This window comes from Mus caroli, chromosome 7, assembly GCF_900094665.2.
Source record: "Mus caroli chromosome 7, CAROLI_EIJ_v1.1, whole genome shotgun sequence".
NCBI lineage: Eukaryota > Metazoa > Chordata > Mammalia > Rodentia > Muridae > Mus > Mus caroli.
Genome location: NC_034576.1, coordinates 132,572,284 through 132,591,105, shown reverse-complemented (window position 1 = coordinate 132,591,105; position 18,822 = coordinate 132,572,284). Strand labels below are relative to the sequence as shown.

At 45.6% G+C, this 18,822-nt stretch overlaps 1 protein-coding gene across 9 annotated transcripts in view; it reads right to left on the bottom strand.

Moving 5' to 3' along the window:
* Positions 1-18,822, bottom strand: part of Tacc2 (transforming acidic coiled-coil containing protein 2) — a 210,366-nt gene that overhangs the window by 179,912 nt on the left and 11,632 nt on the right. For all 9 annotated transcript variants that reach the window (XM_029479161.1, XM_029479156.1, XM_029479157.1 and 6 more), the window contains exon 2: positions 5,357-5,435. In XM_029479161.1, coding sequence (XP_029335021.1) covers positions 5,357-5,389 — 33 coding nt within the window. In that variant the 5' untranslated portion in view covers positions 5,390-5,435. The remainder of the gene's footprint in view (positions 1-5,356; positions 5,436-18,822) is intronic.

The following is an 18,822-nucleotide window of genomic DNA, read 5'->3' as shown; positions in this document are numbered from 1 at the left end:
GACTGGGATCTAGATCCCTGCCAATACCCAATACTGGGGAGGATATGAACCAAGAGGAAGTCCCATTTGTTAGCAATGGGACTGTGAAATGGAGTAACATTTTGAGCAGGTGGCTGGAGAGCTTCTTAGGAAAGTAAAGTTTCCCTTCTCATGTGATAAAGCAACCACACGCCTTCATATCTACCCAAAGGAGTAACAGCTCATGTCCTCCTAAAACATCAACATGGACGTTCACTGCAAGTTTGCCCAACACTTGAGAGCATCCAGGATGGTCCAGGGCAGATAAGAAAACCGTATCTAAAAAGTAGGATGATATTCAGTACTGAGAGAGAGAGAGAGAGAGCTAGAGAGAGCTATCAAGACATGAAAAGAAACAGGAGCCGGGAGTGAGGGTGCACACCCTTAATCCCAGCACTTGGGAGGCAGAGGCAGGCAGATTTCTGAGTTCAAGGCCAGCCTGGTCTACAAAGTGAGTTCCTGTACAGCCAGGGCCATACAGAGAAACTCTGTCTCGAAAAACAAACAAACAAACAAACAAACAAACAAACAAGCAAACACCAAAAAAAAAAAAACAAAAAGAAAGAAAGAAAGAAAGAAAAGAAATGAAACGAAACAGGACTAAACACTGCACACTATATAATATATAATTCTAATTATATGACGCTATGGAAAAGATGCAACTGTTGAAACAATACAAAGAATTGTGATTGGATCAGAAAGATGGCTCCTGAGATAAAGACACTGTCATACAAGCTTGGTAGCCTGGATTCTTTTCCCAGAACTCACATAAGGATGGAAGGAATGAACTGAGTCCATAAAGATATCCTCTGTGCACGCATGCGCGCGCGCGCACACACACACACACACACACACACACACACATGATGGGGCATGTATATGTACCTATACATACACTGATGAGGATAAAATATAAAGTAAGTGCTTTTGAAGATCTGCGGGCCTAACGGATGGGCAAAGGTCAAGCATGGAGGATTTTAGGAATATGACACTCTTGCCGAAAGTCCATGTGGTTACATATATTGAAGTCCACAGAATGTGCTCCATCAAGAAGGAATCTTGACATAACACATGGATGGTGTCTTAGTTAGGGTTTTACTGCTGTGAACAGACACGATGACCAAGGCAAGTCTTATAAAAAATAACATTTACTTGGGGTTGGCTTACAGGTTCAGAGGTTCAGTCCATTATCATCAAGGTGAGAGCATGGCAGTATCCAGGCAGGCATGGCACAGGCAGAGCTGAGAGTTCTATGTCTTCACTCAAAGGCTGCTAGTAGAAGACTGACTTCCAGGCAACTAGGGTGAGGATCTTATACCCACACCCACAGTGACACACCCATTCCAACTAGGTCACACCTATTCCAACAAGGCCACACCTTCAGATGGTGCCACTCCCTGGTCCAAGGATATACAAACCATCACAGATGGTGAGTGATAAGATGTGTCAATAGGGCTTTGCCAGTTCTAACAAGCATACCACTCTTGTGGAGGAAGCTGATAACGAGGATAGCTAAGAAACAAGAACTAACCTAAAGAAAGAAATAAAGTCAGGTATGGGTGGCACATACCTGTAATTCTAGCACTAGGAAGTGGAGACAGGAGGATTAAGAGCTCACGGCCATTCTAGGTACATGAGTCTCTGTTGGGGTTGGGGAGCAGGGGGGAGGAGGCAGAGACCAGAGACAGAGAGGAAAAGCTGGTGAACCTCAAAACTAAACCTTGTACCTTATGAAAGTTAACTCGTGGATTATCATGGATTTAAATATATAATGTTAAACTTCAAAGATTGTAGGAAAATAGCATTAAAGAAAATCTCCAGGGTATAGAGCTAGGCAGAGCACTTAGGCTTAATAACAGAAAAACTATCTGCAAGAAAAATTGATACACTGTGCCTCACTAAAATTAAAATGCTGTTTTATATAAGACCTTATTAAGAGGATGGAAAGATAAGCTATAGACCAAGGAAGCACCTATGGACCACAGCTTAACTTCTAGACTACATAGAGAACTCTCAAAAGCAAACTCTCAAAACCCAACACGAAAATAATAACATTTATAAAACATGCAAAAGGTATTTCATCAAAGAGATTAATCGTCCATTATCTACAGGAGATACACTCCTAGACCCTGGTGGCTGCCTCAAAGGTGGGTAGAAATGATGTGTTACAGGGACCCTGCACTGATTCTGCTCTTTGATATACATATAGACCTATGATGAAGTTTGCTTACAAAGTAGTCAAGTAAGAGAATAACAACAGTAACTAATAAAAAATATCAATTACAGCAATATACTATAGAGTAAATGTAATGACTAGTTTCTATTTTGTTTGCTTTTGAGACAGGTTTCACTGTGTAGCCTTGGCTATCCTGGAGCTCATTCTGTAGACCAGTGTCCTTGAACTCAACAGAGATCCCATTTCTGCCTCTAAAGTGCTGGGATAAAAGCTGTATACCACCCCCACTCAGCTCATAACTGACTTATTTTTCCCCTTCAAAGATCTTCTTAAAATTTTACTTGTGTGTGTGGGCATCTGTGTGCATGTGTATCTATTTGTATATCTGTGTGTTTCTGTGTGCAGTTATGGTGCAGATGCCAAAAGAGGCCAGAAGAGGGCATTGAGATATCCTGCAGCTGGGGTAACAAGGAGGTTGTGTGTTCGATATGGGTGCTGGGAACTAAACTCCCCTCCTCTAAAAGAGCAGCAAGTGCTCTTCGCCTCTCTCCAGACCTCAAGGATCTTATTGGACTGGGCATGCCCTCTGTGTGGTGGTGTAAAATGACAGTGTCTATGGGATGATTGGAGAAAGGTGCATGGTGGCACTGTGATGTCACCTTGTGTGATGTCACCTTGGACTGCTGTGAGAGGACAGCTTGAAGACAAGCATGTAGTGTAGTTGGTCTGACATCCGAGATGGTTGCTAAGTGACTAGCCAATGGTGACCTGTGCAGCACGCATAGCTTCTCCAGTGACCGACTTCCAGTCCCAGAGAGCTCTACGGATGCTTCTCAGATGTAGGAAACTGATCATTCATCGTGTACTGGTGGGATGGTAAGAAGGTAAGAAGGCACAGAGACTGAGAAACACCATGATTGGGACAAATCTTTATGAAATAAACATGCAATCATATGAGTCAGACATTGAACACTTGGGTATCTATCTCAGAGAAGTGAAAATGAACACAGACACTCACACATATACACACACACTCATACACACTCTCACACACACATACCACATTCACACATATACACTTACCTACATATACTCATACATACCCTCACTCAGTCACACACACACACACACACACACACACACACACGAGTGCATGCCTGAACACAAATGCACATGGCAACTTCATGTGAAATAGCCCAAAACTAGAAACAAAACAAATATGCTTTGGGGAGAGGGGACAACCTGAAAACTGGATTGCCATCTCTGTGGTATGGAATACAACTTCATAGTGGCAGAAAACAATACACAATAGCTTGTGTGTGTGTGTTGCGAGAGCATTCTGCCTGCTGAAAAAAAAACAGTTCTGCCAGTTCTAAAAGATAACACACTGTCCAACCCTATATCTATAATATTCTTGAGATGATAAAAGTGTAGAATACTATCAGTTGCCAGAGTGGGTGTGGCTATAAAGGGCAGCAAGAAAAGTCTGGCAATGGACCGGCTCCTCGGGCTTGGCCATCTCAATGTCTCCACGGTGAATCTCAATGTCTCCACGGTGAAACTCAATGTCTACGAGGTGAAACTGGAGAATAATTTTGCAAGATGTCACCCTCGAGGCTCTCTCTTTGTATTTTTTAAAAACTATACATGAACTTGCCACCATCTCAAATTAAAAAGCTAAAATAAATAAATAAAGAGCCACCAAGACGACTCAGTGGGCAAAGGCACCTGCTGACTAGTTTGGTGGCCTCTGTTTGGTCCCCAGGACCCACACAGTAGAATAGAACTGACGGCTGTAAGTTGTCCCTTGGCCTCCACCCAGACAATAAATAAAGTGCATGCCAAAAACCATCAAAGACTTGGTAGAAAACTACAGGCTTCTGACTTCTTTAGAACAAATAGGAAAATCTTACTGCACTGGGCCACTTTTGCCCAGGACCACAATCTGATGGAGTTGGGTGATAGCTGCATTCATTAGTCTAGAACCCACCTATTTGCCACAGTCCTTACCTCTCCCTATTGTCTCATACCCACTGTTAATTGCTTCTGGCTTGTCACCTAAAATTACTGGATTTTGCCACTTTATATTTTTTTCTTTTTGAATTAATATTTTCCTGCCTGAGGGGAAAAAAAATCTTCCCAAATTGATTGGAAAGAAGGAAGTGAGAATGTATTTTTTAAGTGTGCCTGTGTATATGTGTGTGTGTGCATGCGTGTGTGGACTCACTTGTGTGTAGGACACTCTGAATCCTGGATGTCATTCCTCAGCTACTGTCCACCTTGTTCTTTGAGACAGGGTCTCTCACTGAAACTAAAACTTCCTCTGGGTGCTCCTATCTCCACCTCGCCAGTGCTGGGATTAAAAGTGCTTCCCGGTTGGGGATTTAGCTCAGTGGTAGAGCGCAAGCGCAAGGCCCTGGGTTCGGTCCTCAGCTCTGGAAAAAAAAAAAAAAAGTGCTTCCCTCTGTACCTGGCTTCTGTACAATTGTATGTAGGTTCTGTAGGATTGAGTTCTGGCCCACACACTCGGGGAGCACACACTTCAACTAAGGTAGTCCCTAGTTACAGACTGCTTCTCAAATCTAACTTCTGCAATCAAAGAGGCCCATACCATTAATCCAAAAATTTCACGGTCTGTGAGACAACAGGAAAGTGTCTCCCTCCCCCCCACCCCCCACCAGGGCACTAAGCTAATATCCTCAAACTTAAAGCAAAGACTGGCAAAGCTTGGATGTGTATTATTAACCCAGACTTACATGAAGGAAGTGAAAAGTCCACCTCAACTGTGAGAAACTTGTCTGAAACAACTATTTGCATTAAATCAGCTCTGCATTCATACATTTGCAAATCATTTCAATCCCTGCCTAATCTGTGGAAGTTGCTGAGTAGGTAAGATCTGGAGGGAATGTGCTCATTTCTCATTATAGCAGTTTTAAAAGCACAGGATAGAAGGGAGTGCTCAGGACTCGCAAAACAGGGCTGCCAAGGTACTAAAGGAATTCTGAAAATGTAAGGAAGGAATGGCCCCACAGGTACAAATATGCCACACGGATCCAGGCCGAGGACTTGTCCGTCCTCCCTTGCCTCTCACTCAAGATGAGATGTTGGGGGCTAGTGTGAGACCTGCGCAGCAGGAGGTGGGAGAGAGTTTCCTGAACCCACCTGGTGGTCCGAGGTGCTGTTCTCGTTGCCCATGGTGACTCAGGGTGCCCAGCGTCCCTCGCAATGTTGTTCAGAGTGACTAGAAAAAACGAAAGGGCATAAACACCTAGAAAGGGGAAGGAGAGCCGAGGTTTTCTCTTCTGCTCATCTCCCCAAACTCAGAGCCAGACAGCGAATGTTTATCTCTTCAGCCACATCATGGAAAATCACTTTGGAAGGGCTTTCTTTTGCAACATGCCATCCAGACATCTTTCCCAATACGGGCTGGTGTTTTCACTCCCCGCCCAGGGTTGGCTGCAGCTTCTGAAAGGCAAGTTTGTTCCTGAAGCTGAGTTAGCGCCAGCGTGCACACATATGCACATACACAAACGAGTGACAACTCCCTCCACCCCAACCGCAAATGCCAAGTAGCCTGGGGTACAGCGCTCCCAGGAGGGTTTTCTGTTTCCAACTATACTCAGTTAGGAAACTCAGTGGGGCTGCTTTCTCGCTGCTGGTGAGAGTGCAGCCTGCTGTCAAACATTAGGAGGTGTGAACCTACTTCTCTCCAACAACGTGGTTTTCTCGTTCTTCCCTCTCAACACTTGTCTCATCGACTCACCTTCACTTCTGTGTATGTGGGCTCCTTGCTGACGGAAATGACGATCTGGGGGCCAGGCTAGGAACGAGTTCCCATATGACGCTGCCGAAGGGCATTCAGTGACATATTAACAATCCTCCTAACTAAAATGTGCCCTAAACAATTATCAGAGAGGCACTACCCCTTGCCTGACATCACTTGCTAGATTTCAGGGATCGACCTGGCATGCTCACTTACTTTCTTTATGGAGAAACCAAACCACAGAAACTTTAAACGATCCAATTTTAAAGCTGGTGCCTTAGAGAACACCAGATACACACAGTGGGGAGGACCAGAGTTCAAGGCCCAGAACCCATATAAAAAGTCTGTTGGGGTTGCATGCGTTTGTGATCCCAGCAATCCTATAGTAAGAGGTAGAGGACTGGAAGGAAGCTGGCAGGCTAGCTAGCCTGGAGTGGGAGCCCCAAAACAAGAGGGTCCTTCTTAGCCTTGATAGTAAGTGGTGAGGAGGAATCTTGAATGCTGTCCTCTCATTCCTGGGAATGAGCTATAGCAGGTGTATATCTTCAGGTGTGTGTGTGTGTACACACAGACACACACAAACAAAAAAATAGAAACTAATTAATTAAAAACCTGTTGGCTTGCTTAGTCATTCAACTAACATGGAGTAACCAGTACAGACTATGTGTACTGAACAATCATTGACCAATAGAATATAAGTATTGTGAGCAGACCAATTAAAATGTGTCTGGGGACCAGTGGTGTGGCTCAGTGGAAGAGCCCTTGCCTAGAATACTCAAGGCCTTGGTTGGATCCCCGGTACTACGAAAATGAAACTCTTCAAAAGGTATGACACGGCACTGATGTCAGCCTCATGCTTAAGTCTCTTGCTCCTAACTCTTAAATGAAGAGAATCCGGCTCGTTATCAGGACCTGAAAGCATTATCATTATACTGAAATCAAGATCCTGATAAACATGTTCATATCTCACTTAAATGATACTGAAATCATTATTGGTATGTGAAATAATTTCAGATAGCTTGCTTTGAATACTCACTATATATATGTGTGTGTGTGTATATATATATATATATATATATATATATATATATACACACACACACATATCATACTAAGCTGTAGAATGATTAAAAAAATCAATATTTTAAACTGATCTGTTCAGTTCAAATTTTATTTTCATTTGGAAGATGGTTCCTTATAAGTAAATAATGTTTTTAGAATCATTATTCCCTAATCAACTATTAACTTCATTTTATATATATACTAGGCTAAATCATATGACATTAAATTTCATACGGTCCATTGTAATATTAAACTTTTCCTTTTTAGCTTGAGACAGGTTTCTCTACATAGCCCTGGCTGTCCTAGAACTCCTATGTAGACCAGGCTGGCCTTGAACTTGCCTCTGCCTCTCAAATGTTGGAACTGAAAGTATGTATCACAACACCAGATGAAATATTAATTTTTAATAATAATTTACTAAATAAACTTAGTAATTTTGTTTAAAAACCATAAAAACTTTTTTTTTTACATACCCTCAAATTTACTGTGTTGCTAAGGATAGCCTGATCCTCCTGCCCCCACCTCCTAAGTGCTGAACTGGCTTTTAAAACAAACCAAAGCAAACAGCAAATCTCCTGGCATAATATGACAGAGGCAGCAAAGAGAAGGCTGTAGCCGCACATTGGAACCCTCCTCTGGGGACTTCAGAGCTGGCTTCTTTCAGCTGCCCCAGGCCAAAAAGGCAGGCTCCCCCTACCTGTTCCCACTTACCTGCAGGGATAGTCTGCACTTTGAAGGCCCACGGAAAGTTTGCTTTTGAACAACTGGACTTTCTCCTTATCCATTCAAAAACCTGTGAGGTTACTAAGCCAAGCCCTGCTCCACTTGGACAAACAGCTGTGTCCCCCTCCCTGTGCTGTCTTCATACCTGGGCTGCGGCTGAGCTTGTCGAAGCCTTCCTGCCTGGGAATCTGCACCTCCCAGCTGGTCACTCCCAGGGCCTTTATGCTGAGCATTTGTCCCAGGGGTGACATCAGCAGAGACTCCTTTCAGGACAGGCTTATTCTAACCATCTCCTCTCCTGCTCTCCGATTGGTCACACTTAGCATTGCTTGCTTTTGTGCATGCCATCAGGGAACAGATCTCTTTCTAGAAAGAGGTCACATGTTCACGGAGCTTCTTGTGTACACCTGGGGAAATTCCACTGCAGATACTATGGAAAGACAAAGAAAACTCGCGGAAACCAGATGACGCGGCAGCCTGGCACCCGTCGGTGTGTACAGAATGAACTTAGCCAGGCGTGGTTTGAGTTTCAACTAGTGAAGTCATAAAAAAAGCACTGCATGACTAGATTTGCTGATAGGCAGGCTGCCTGCCCTCTGGGGTGGAGGAGACCAGCAGACCTGACAGAGCCACAGGCACTCAGCCAAATAGTCTCCTGTCCACGGTCTCCTACTCCCACAATCCCATCACTTTTGACTCCCCAATAAATGAAAGCCCCTGCACAGAAAGCCCCAACCCTGTGACTAGTCAGAGCCACTCCGGGAAACAAGCCAGTGTTTTGTCCGAGGATCCCTGGATACCAGGGAGAATCCTGCACACTCCCTGGAGGTGTTTAAGGCCCCTCTGGGGGAAAGTTGATGACAACAGAGCTCAGTACCCTACTTTGCATTTAAATCGAGCAGAATTGTGTGGGAGTGGGCAGATGACCAGATAACCACACCTTTTTTTCCCCCAAGCTGCTCAATGAAATATTATTCAGCCATAAAAAGGAAGCATTGGTTCATGGTACCACTTTGCTAAGTGTCAAAAGCATTGAGAAGTAAAGGCAGATGGACACAGCAGGCCACGGGTGGAGTGATTCTGCTCATTCCATATGGGGAGAAGTCCCAGAATTGACAAACCCTTGGGGACAGAAAGCGAAGTCATGGTTTACAGGAACTAGGGGGGGAAATAACAGCTGAGTGTTGCAAGAGTTTACTTGATGTGAGAAAAGAATGAGAGGTCACAGCTCCACCAGCGACAACCCCCAGCCCCTGCCCACCGCCCTGAAATAGTGTGTGCACAGAATATCACTGAATCACCCATTTAAAATTAAATACTTAAATTTACATTATCTGAATTTCATAATTATTTTGGGTTTTTGAGATCTGTAGCCCAAGGTGGCCATGTAGCTCAGGCTGGTCTTGAACTCCTAGTTCTTCTGCACTCACCTCCCAAGCACTGGGATTGAAGGTGTACACTGTCATGCCTACCTATAATTTTTTTTTTTAAAGTTGTGTTTCACATCTTAGGATTCTGTGTAATACATAGTTTGGGGGTAGGGAAGAGTCCTAGCATGGTTGGGGAAAGGATTGAAGACCATTCCTTTCGTGCTTACCAGCACCAAAGGTTCAGAGGAATGAGAAACAAGAATTCTTGCCTCTGTACCCTTAAATCACAGGGCAAATTTTCTAGGGTAGAGAAAGACCGTATTGAGCAAAGGTCTTATATAAACAGTTGCGGATGAAGAGTAGGGTCTCTTCAACAAGTACAAAGCACAGTGAAAGTTGGGCACCGGGAAGGAAGGAGTGGGGAGCCGTTCTTGAAGGGGAGAAACACGAAACTAGCCCACTCTGGGGAACGCTGGACCCTGGAAAGTGGGCATGCGCAGTTCTGTACATTTCCATGATGTCACTTCCTTTCACTGCCCCCCTACCCCACCCCCCGAAGCTCTACAGCTGGTACAAAAGGTGTGAGTGTTCAAGATTTTGCCAAGTGTGAGCGGATTGAAGGCCCCGAGCCATGGAGAGAGAAACCCTCCCTGAGCAGGGAACGCTGGCCGATAATCCAGGCAATGCTGTGGATTTAGGTGTACATAGTGGTGAGTCACCCTCTCTCGGTACTGGTGCCTTTCTCTGCTGTGAAGATTTCTGTCTTCTTCCTATACCTTCCCGCGGTCGTCTCTCAGTTGCTCTTAAGAAACAAGCACCAGCTTTGAAGCTGGACCTGTACTCACTGCTAGGCAGCAGCCAGGGCCTTGACACAGTGTTTTTGTTTCTTTTCTGTTGCTGGGATAAACAACCCTGACCAAAGCAGCTTAGGAGAAGAAAGAATTGGTTTATGATTCCAGGCTAATCTCCATCTGTGAAGGCGAGTCACATCCCACAGAGAGCAGAGGGAGAACACAGAAACATCAGGATCCTGGCTGTTTTCTCCTCAGCCTTTCTTTCTCCTCCTGTCCTCCATGGATCAGAATCCGATGTCTAGGGAAAGTCACTGCCCATATCCTTCCCACCTCAAACATCAAAACAAAGCTGTAGGTGGTGGTGGTGGTGCAGGCCTTTAACCCAGCACTTGGGAGGCAGAGGCAGGCAGATTTCTAAGTTGGAGGCCAGCCTGGTCTACAGAGTGAGTTCCAGGACAGCTAGGGCTACACAGAGAAACCCTCTCTCAACAAACCAAAACCAAACCAGACCACACCAAAATACCAAAAATCCTAACAGGCCCACACAGACATGCCAACAGGCCACACTGGTATAGATAATTCCAGATAATTCCTCATTTGCAGATGATTCTTGGTTGTGCCAAGTGGACAGAGAGCTCAAAGTAATCAACACACACAAGCACGTGCTGCCCTTGTAAAGACTCAGGTCTAGAAACCAACGATTTCAGGCTGGACACAAAGAGGACCTCCTCTTGCTTCAGTTTCCCTGAGAGCTAAAATCCCCAGGCACCTCGGGACCCGAGGTTTTTATCTTCGGCCTGTCAGTAAAGTGAGGTGGCTCTTCATGAGTAGTTATTACTTGCGGAGGGCTCACATGATCCTAATACTGCTTTTGGTTCAAGTGTAATCTTTGTAGCAGATCTGTGGGGTCAGAACCATTATTGCTCTTTAGCAAGTGAAGGACCAGAGGCTTGCTAAGGTCAGAATGTGGCCAAAGGTCATCGAACTAGAATTCCAGGGAGGACGCTTTGGTCCTCCCCTGAACCTCTTTCTTCTCAGGCCTTGAGCACGGGAGGTATTGCTTCAGTGTGTCTCAATCAAACATAAGATAGTTGCCCACAGGGAATATATGCTTCTATGGGTTCATCCTAAGACAGAATTTATTGACATGCTATGTCACAGGGGAAAAAAACAAAACAAAACAACCAAACCAAACCAAACCAAAAACCTCAACCAACCAACCAAAAACCAAACCAAATCAAGCCAAACAAACAAACAAACAAACAAACAAACCCACCACTCACATTACCCAACTGGGTACATCACTATCTGGCACACACAGGTTGTTCCATGAAGCTAAGTGTCCATTGTTGGCAAGGAATCAGGAAGCTGGTTGTCAAGCAGGTCAGGACATTCAGGTTGGCCACAGCTTCCATTGTCTGCCTTGGACATAATCCGTGGCTACTCTATCTCAGGAAAGCCTCTAGTGGGACACTGGCTATTGGGTGTCAGCTCCTAACTGGACCTGGCTTCTGGCTAAGGCACCTGTGCTCCATCCCAGAGTGCAGACAGCTGGTATATTCAGACAACCTTGAGGAGGAAAATGGGCCACACTCACTGAACTGAGGGCATTTTGGCTGCACAAGTCTGAGCCACTGCCCAGGAAGTAGGTTGCCTATGGGTGGGGCCTTCCACCTGTAGGTCCATCTGCTTCTAGATCTACCAATGCAGGAGCTAGCAACCTACCTCGAAGTCTTGGTGCCACTGAGTTTGCAGTGGAGCCACCCAGTGAATGACAGCCGTGTGTTGCCTGCTGTAAAACTACAAGCCACCACGAAAAAAAATCCGTTCACAGAAGCATCAGCTCTGTGATGTCCTACTATGTACATGAATCCTGGCAGATCAGCTTCTTCCTTTGCATGCTGGCTTGTCAAACCCAGACATGGCACACACTGGCCAGCCCTCCACTCTGACAGATAGCACATGTGTATGAGGGCTCGTCCTTTCATCTTTCAGAATAGACCCACTGGGAAGGCAGTAGGTTTCATTATCAAGGAGACGCTGAGGCCTGAGTCTTTCAGTACAAATACCAATTCCCGTGCTCACTTGGTGTGCAGACTCTGGCAAGTTGACATCTCCTGCTCAGTCGTGTCATTTCTGAACGGGCGTCACAACAATGCCTAGCCCATCTGGCTCTGCTGAGCTCACTCACATAACACTCGTGAAATCAGACATTTGATGAACCGTGGACTGGTTTTTAACAGTGGGCCTCTTTGGAACCTCCAGGCAAATCACTCTATAAAAGGAAGTTTTTCTCCCCAACAGAAAAACTGAGCTTTAGACACAATTAATCAGAAGCAGGTCACCTTTTCAATAAAGCACAGCCAACTAACCCGGGCACTGGCAGAGGAAAATGTCTGACTGTGAAAAGTTTAGGCCTGATGAGAAGAAAGTAGATGCTATCAGAAATTCTTCCCCAAGCAATTTATATTAAAATAATCACTGAGCTAGTGACTTGGGCCAGTCCCTCAATGTGGCTACTTCTGGACATTGGATGCTCATAGAGTTACAGATCCAGCTCTCTGCTTTCTGACCCACCAAGATGTGAGTACGCCGTGCACAGGCTACCCCTGCCATGTCTCACCATTATGATGAACGAATATTCCTGACACCAAGATAAATTCAGCTGCTTCTGAGGGGGAGTCTGTCTCAATGATGAGGAATAGAACTTACACGGAGCCAAGGGTATGCATGGGGACATGAAGTGTGGAAGAGAACAGCTCTGCAGGGCCTCCCATGGGTAAGTCAGGTGGAGAATGCTGCTGCAGCCTCAGACTGGGAGTCCAGGCTGTGCAGGCGTGGGGAAGAAGGGAACTGCAGAGCAGAGATGAAGAAGCTGCGTGGGAACAACTCCATCCATGATAGGACAGAGGCACAGGGAGGTTTCTCAGCCCTACCTGCCCTGGGAGAGCACTGTTTGTAGCCTACTGGGCTTTGTGGATATCTTAATAAATCAATTACATTGTCCNATTTTTTTTTTTTAAATTCTCTTTTGGCCGGGCGTGGTGGCGCATGCCTTTAATCCCAGCACTTGGGAGGCAGAGGCAGGCGGATTTCTGAGTTCGAGGCCAGCCTGGTCTACAAAGTGAGTTCCAGGACAGCCAGGGCTATACAGAGAAACCCTGTCTCGAAAAAACAACAACAACAACAACAACAACAAAAATCTCTTTTTTCTTGATGTGCTAGAACGCATGTATGCATGTGCTTCAAACAGTTGATAAATCCTAGGGTTTCTCCTGATACAGATGGAATTCTGGGAAAATAGGAAAGTCATCTTCTCCACTGCTTCCTTTTATCTGTGAAGCACTAAGATTTGGAAGGAATCAAGGATTTCCCCCAGTGTCTTTCAGGATGAAGGGCCTGGCCAAGGACAACCTCTTAGAATCTTGTTCCAGGCCATCTCAGCTGGCTCAGCCCCTGTGCCTGCAAGGCGTTTCTTTCTCAAGCAGGAGCAGAGAGGCCAGTTCAGATGAGAGAGAGGTCTGTGTCCTGCCTGCATGACCTCTGACCATAGCAGTTGGGTGTGCACTAGTAAAAAGTGGAGCCCAGGTCACATTACTCACCATGGGAAGGTCAGGGTAGTCTCCAGCTGCTTGCTCAGTCCAATTGCCCACACCAGGCTATGGGTCCTGCAGACCAGTCAGGCCTCTTCCTAGGTAGGCAGGAGCCTCAACTTCTCTCTCCTGGGATCCAGTTCAGTTGCTCTGACGCCCTACCTTGCCCAGCTAAGCAAAGAGCTACTTATAGCCCTGTTATCATATTCCCACTTTAATACAAACAAACAGCTGTCGCCCGGCAAAGAGATTTATGAAGAGACATTGCCTGCTTTTTACTGTGGCAAGGACCTTCACAAGCACCAAGGACCCGCTTGCTTCCTGAGGTCTGAGTCAAATGACAGCTCTTCCCTCTCACACACACACACACACACACACACACACACACACACACGGCGCCCCCTCGGGCCTCTTGAATTTTTCCCTTCCTCCATCCCTCAGGCCACTGAGAGTCTAGATATCCAAAGTTCATTCTCACAGAACATTAGAGTGCTGTGGTAAATATTATAATTATTTTTACCTCACTTAGACCATAAAGTTCCCAAATAAAAGACACAAAACCTTTATATTTATAATAAGCCTTAAAGCACTAGAGCTAGGCAGATATCGACCTTCTGTGCTAGTTTGTCTACGTCCCTTTTAACCCTGAGATATCACTGGTTATGTTTCACCTACTCCAACTAACCATGAGCGCTCATGGTCTATCTATCTGTCCTTCTCCTTCTTCTTCCTCTCTCCCTCGTGGTCCCTGCCTGAGACTCCAAGTCCAGGAACTTCACTCCACCCCTTCTCTCCTACCCAGCCCAGGCTGTAGGCATCTTTATGGACCAATCAGGAATAACTTGGGGATTAAGGTTTACGCAACAAAAGGTGGTATATGTGAGGATATCATCTGGGGGTGGGGAGGGGGGACAACCAGATCTTGGGGGCCAATATATAGCAGTGCCGGACCAACTCTCTACATTAGAGCTTAAGAGAATTTAGGACCCTTACTCCCAGGACCCTGTGATCAGAAACAAGAATGACATATTCACTCCTGCTAGGAGAAATGTACAGCCTGGACTAGCTGCTCAGGGCTTGCTCCACACAGGCTGTGTCATTTGTACCAGCCAGCTCACACCAGAAGCACACAGCCCAATCATGTCCATCTGCACCAGTGGGGAGAGGCTTTTTGAAGTTACCTGCCTCCCACCACACACATGCGCGCATGCACGGGCGCACACACACACACACACATTCACTTTGTCTTGCTTTATTTGATCTTGGTAGGGGTTATGGGGGATGAACTGGAAGAAGCGGCTAAACTTTACTCATATGAGTGAACAGAGTATGCAGAAGCAAAGATCTGAAGGCACAGGAAGGAGGCCAGAGAGGAAGAGCCATTGGGAATAAGTAACCTTGGGTAGACCTCAGAGTTCTGTCTGTTGTGCAGACTTGAGCTTGAGTCTAAGGGACAGAGAAACTCAGGTGATACCTGAGGAGCCATATATATGTTTATACCTACTTTTTTTTTTAAACAATTGATATTTATTAGATAATAATAATGCATAGAAAGTACAAGAAAACAGTTTAAACATTTTCCCAAAGATAAATGAGAAGATAAATCTTCTTCACACACACTATACATATAATCATACACATTAAAAAATGGAACTGGTTACAAAAATGAATTTTGTGATACTCTTTGAATTTTCTTCTTTTTTTTGATTTTTAATATTTTTATTACATATTTTCCTCAATTACATTTCCAATGCTATCCCAAAAGTCCCCCATAGCGCCCCCCACTTCCCTACCCACCCATTCCCATTCTTTTGGCCCTGGCATTCCCCTATATTGGGGCATATAAAGTTTGCAAGTCCAATGGGCCTCTCTTTCCATTGATGGCCGACTAGGCCATCTTTCGATACATATGCAGCTAGAGACAAGAGCTCCGGGGTTCTGGTTAGTACATCATGTTGTTCCAACAATAGGGTTGCAGATCCCTTTAGCTCCTTGGGTACTTTCTCTAGCTTCTCCATTGGGAGCCCTGTGATACATCCAATAGCTGACTGTGAACATCCACTCCTGTGTTTGCTAGGCCCCGGCATNGTCTCACAAGAGACAGCTATATTTGTTATACCTACTTTTATTCCCAGAGCCTCATGAGTGTAAGTGAGGTATTTATCAAAAAGCTACACTCCTAAGCCATGTAGTGGCAGTGCATGCCTTTAATCTCAGCACCAGGAGCAGATGCACTGCATGTCTGTGAGTTCGAGGGAGGCCAGCTTGGTTTACAGAGTGACCAGGACAGCCAGGGATACACAGTAAAACCTATTTCAAACAAAACAAAACAAAAACAAACAAAAACCTACAAAAGCAAAATCCGGATTTTGAAATGGTCTTTTAAAACACTTAACAATAACATAACAAGATTTCCCCATGCCCACCGAAGGATGTTTTACAACTGTAATGACCGCCAAGTTGTTTCCCAGGTTTATCTGTTTACAAACATATCCCTAATTCTCTGTAGCTCGGCTCTGTCTGGGATGTTGATGAGCATGTACCGAGGAAGCCTAGGCTAGGTTAGGTCAAGCAAGGAGATTGTTGAGACAAGGGAATTGGGAGCAGAGTTTAGAGTTGAGGCAAGTTCCAGCTGACAGTGTTAAGAGTGAGCAAGGACCGAGTGGATGCACGTAAGTGGGGCAGAGAGCAGGCCAAGGCTGGAGAACAGGGACACGGGGTACTTGGTGAGATGGAAGGAAAGGGAGGCTAGCGCAGGAAGAAGAGCTCCTGGAGACAGGAGAGCTCGGCCCCACCCCCCTGTGCTGCATTTTAGTGGGGAGACAGAGTACTGATGTGAGGAAACTGGAACCGTGTCACCAGGCAGAAGAACTGGTAGGATGGAGCAGATCAAGGACCCCAGCAATTCTCATCACTGAGAACAGTAGGCGTTTGAATCCGGTTCCTGTCCAGGGGGGGACTTGGTCATGTAGCATAGACCCAGAATTCTTCATGCTAAGGAGGTATCTAAGGATGGGCCCGGGGGGTGGGGGGTGGGGGCTAGCCAATAAGCTTCTCTTCCTGGACATTCCTTCCTGCAAAAGGTATTTAGTCTCTGGTCCACCCTAAGTTGTATGCATCCATGTTTCTACCATGAATAGAGAGTTTGGACAAGCAAGGGCTGCCTCTCTCCATCAAGAAGCACTGAGGTGGGAAGCCTTTGTCAATATAGAGCCTGCAGAAGGCCATCTGTACCCCTCACACTCACCCTGAGGTTCCCAGCGGCGTTTGGGTGCATGGGACCATGGAAATCACAGCCTTGGTCCCAGTCTTAGCCATTTCTTACCCTGAGGAACACGGGATGGGATCCCTAATCTTAGTCTCCTTTCTGCCTCCTGTGAGCAGTGTGAGCGTGCCACGAGCTGACACCCCACTGGTGATGGCAAAGGAGAAGTGTAGCAAAGCGTCCCTGTGTTTAGTCTCCCCAGGTGGTGTCTCAGCACCCCAGTGGTGAGGTAGAACATGAACTCACATGCTATGATAGGATGTTTGAAGTAGGTCTCCGTGGCAGCCTGTCAGCTACCATTCTTTGGTCCAGGTACTTTTAGCACTCTGCTGTCTGTCAACTTATGCCCCTTTAAAGCAGAACCTGGGCTAGTTATATCTTTAAAATATCTTACCATTTGGATATTGCTACTGGTGGGAAACTCTCTCCTGATGGAGTAGACCACCTAGCTGGAGAAAGTCACTCTGGATTTTTAGGGATTGTGATGGTTTGTATATGCTTGACCCAGGTAGTGGCACTATTAGAAGGTGTGGCCCTGTTTTGAGTAGGTGTAGCCTTTTGGGAGTAGGTGTGGCACTGTGGGTAAGAACCCCATCCTAGCTGTCTGGAAGCCAGAATTCAGCTAGCAGCCTTCAGATGAAGATGCAGAACTCTCAGCTCTGCCTGCACCATGCCTGCCTTGATGCTGCCATGTTCCTGTCTTGATGAATGAACCTCTGAACCTGTAAGCCAGCCCTGATTAAATGTTGTCCTTTATAAGACTTGTCTTAGTCATGGTGTCTACTCACAGCAATAAAACCCTACTAAGACAAGGATTGATTTTCATTGTTCTATCATTTAGATCCCACTAAGATTCTGCAAAGTACTCCCTCAGAGCTCTCTGAACCTTGATGATGTCACTGGGCATGGGCTGGGCATCAGTCAGTGGTGGAGCCTGAAGATGAATGAGAACAATCTCATTGAATTTATGCACCACTGTCCTAACGAGGTTATAAGCCCAACTTACATTTGCCTTGTTCTGGGATTACACTGAGCCAGCATGTCCCTCTGTGTCTAGGACTGATTTGTGGTAGCTGAAAGCTAGCCAGCCCATAGCTGACCACAGACATATGAGGGATCCCAACAGAAACCATGAGAACCACTCAGAAATGCAGCTGGCCCAACTAAAAAGAGAATAAAAGCTAAAGAAGTCTCTCTTGTTTTAGACCACCAAGCTTTGGGGTAGTTTGTTATGTAGCTTAAGTTAGCTAATCAGATTTCACCACAGGTCACATTGACTTCTTTTCACAGCAGCCTGTACCCAGCTCTAGTTGGCCCTGGGAAGACCTGTGCCTCTGATCACAAAGTATATTGAGCAAGGGAGGTCTGAGTGACGGGTCTCTCAGCAATTGACAAGCATGGCCTTTGCCTGATGGCTACTAGTGTTTGTCTATGCCAGACTTAGACCTCTGGGGGTGAGGCTCTGAGGATCCTGTTCTGGAATAACAAATGTGATATTAACTGTATGAAACCCCTGGACCCCCAGATGAAAACATGAGCCTGCATCTGGATTTGTAGTAGAGGGTCTCTGTTCCTGCTACACAGATATGTGAAGACATAGTCCAGAATGTGGTTCCCTTATTCACAATTTCCACACACCCCTCTCTGCAGAGGAGATTAGCAGAAGCCAGACTGCTTATGAAAGCAAGCTGGAGTGGCCCACAAAACATTCAGACAACAATTTGGATCCAAAATCTGAACTGTGCTGTCACATTTGGGAATCAAATGCAGTATCAATATAATTGGAAACTGTGGGCTAAGGGGAGGGTTGAGGCAGGATAGAGGGAAGGGTGGAGACTGTTCCAGGGAAAACCACATGACAGGGATCTTAAGTGGAGGAGAGATGGCATGAGTGCCAATTACAGCAGAGCCAAAGGTATCAGTGCTAACAAGACATCTGTTGAGGCCTGTATTAGTCAGGGTTCTCTAGAGTCACAGAACTTATGGATAGTCTCTATATAGTAAAAGAATTTATTATGACTTACAGTCGGCAGCCCAATTCCCAACAATGGTTCAGTC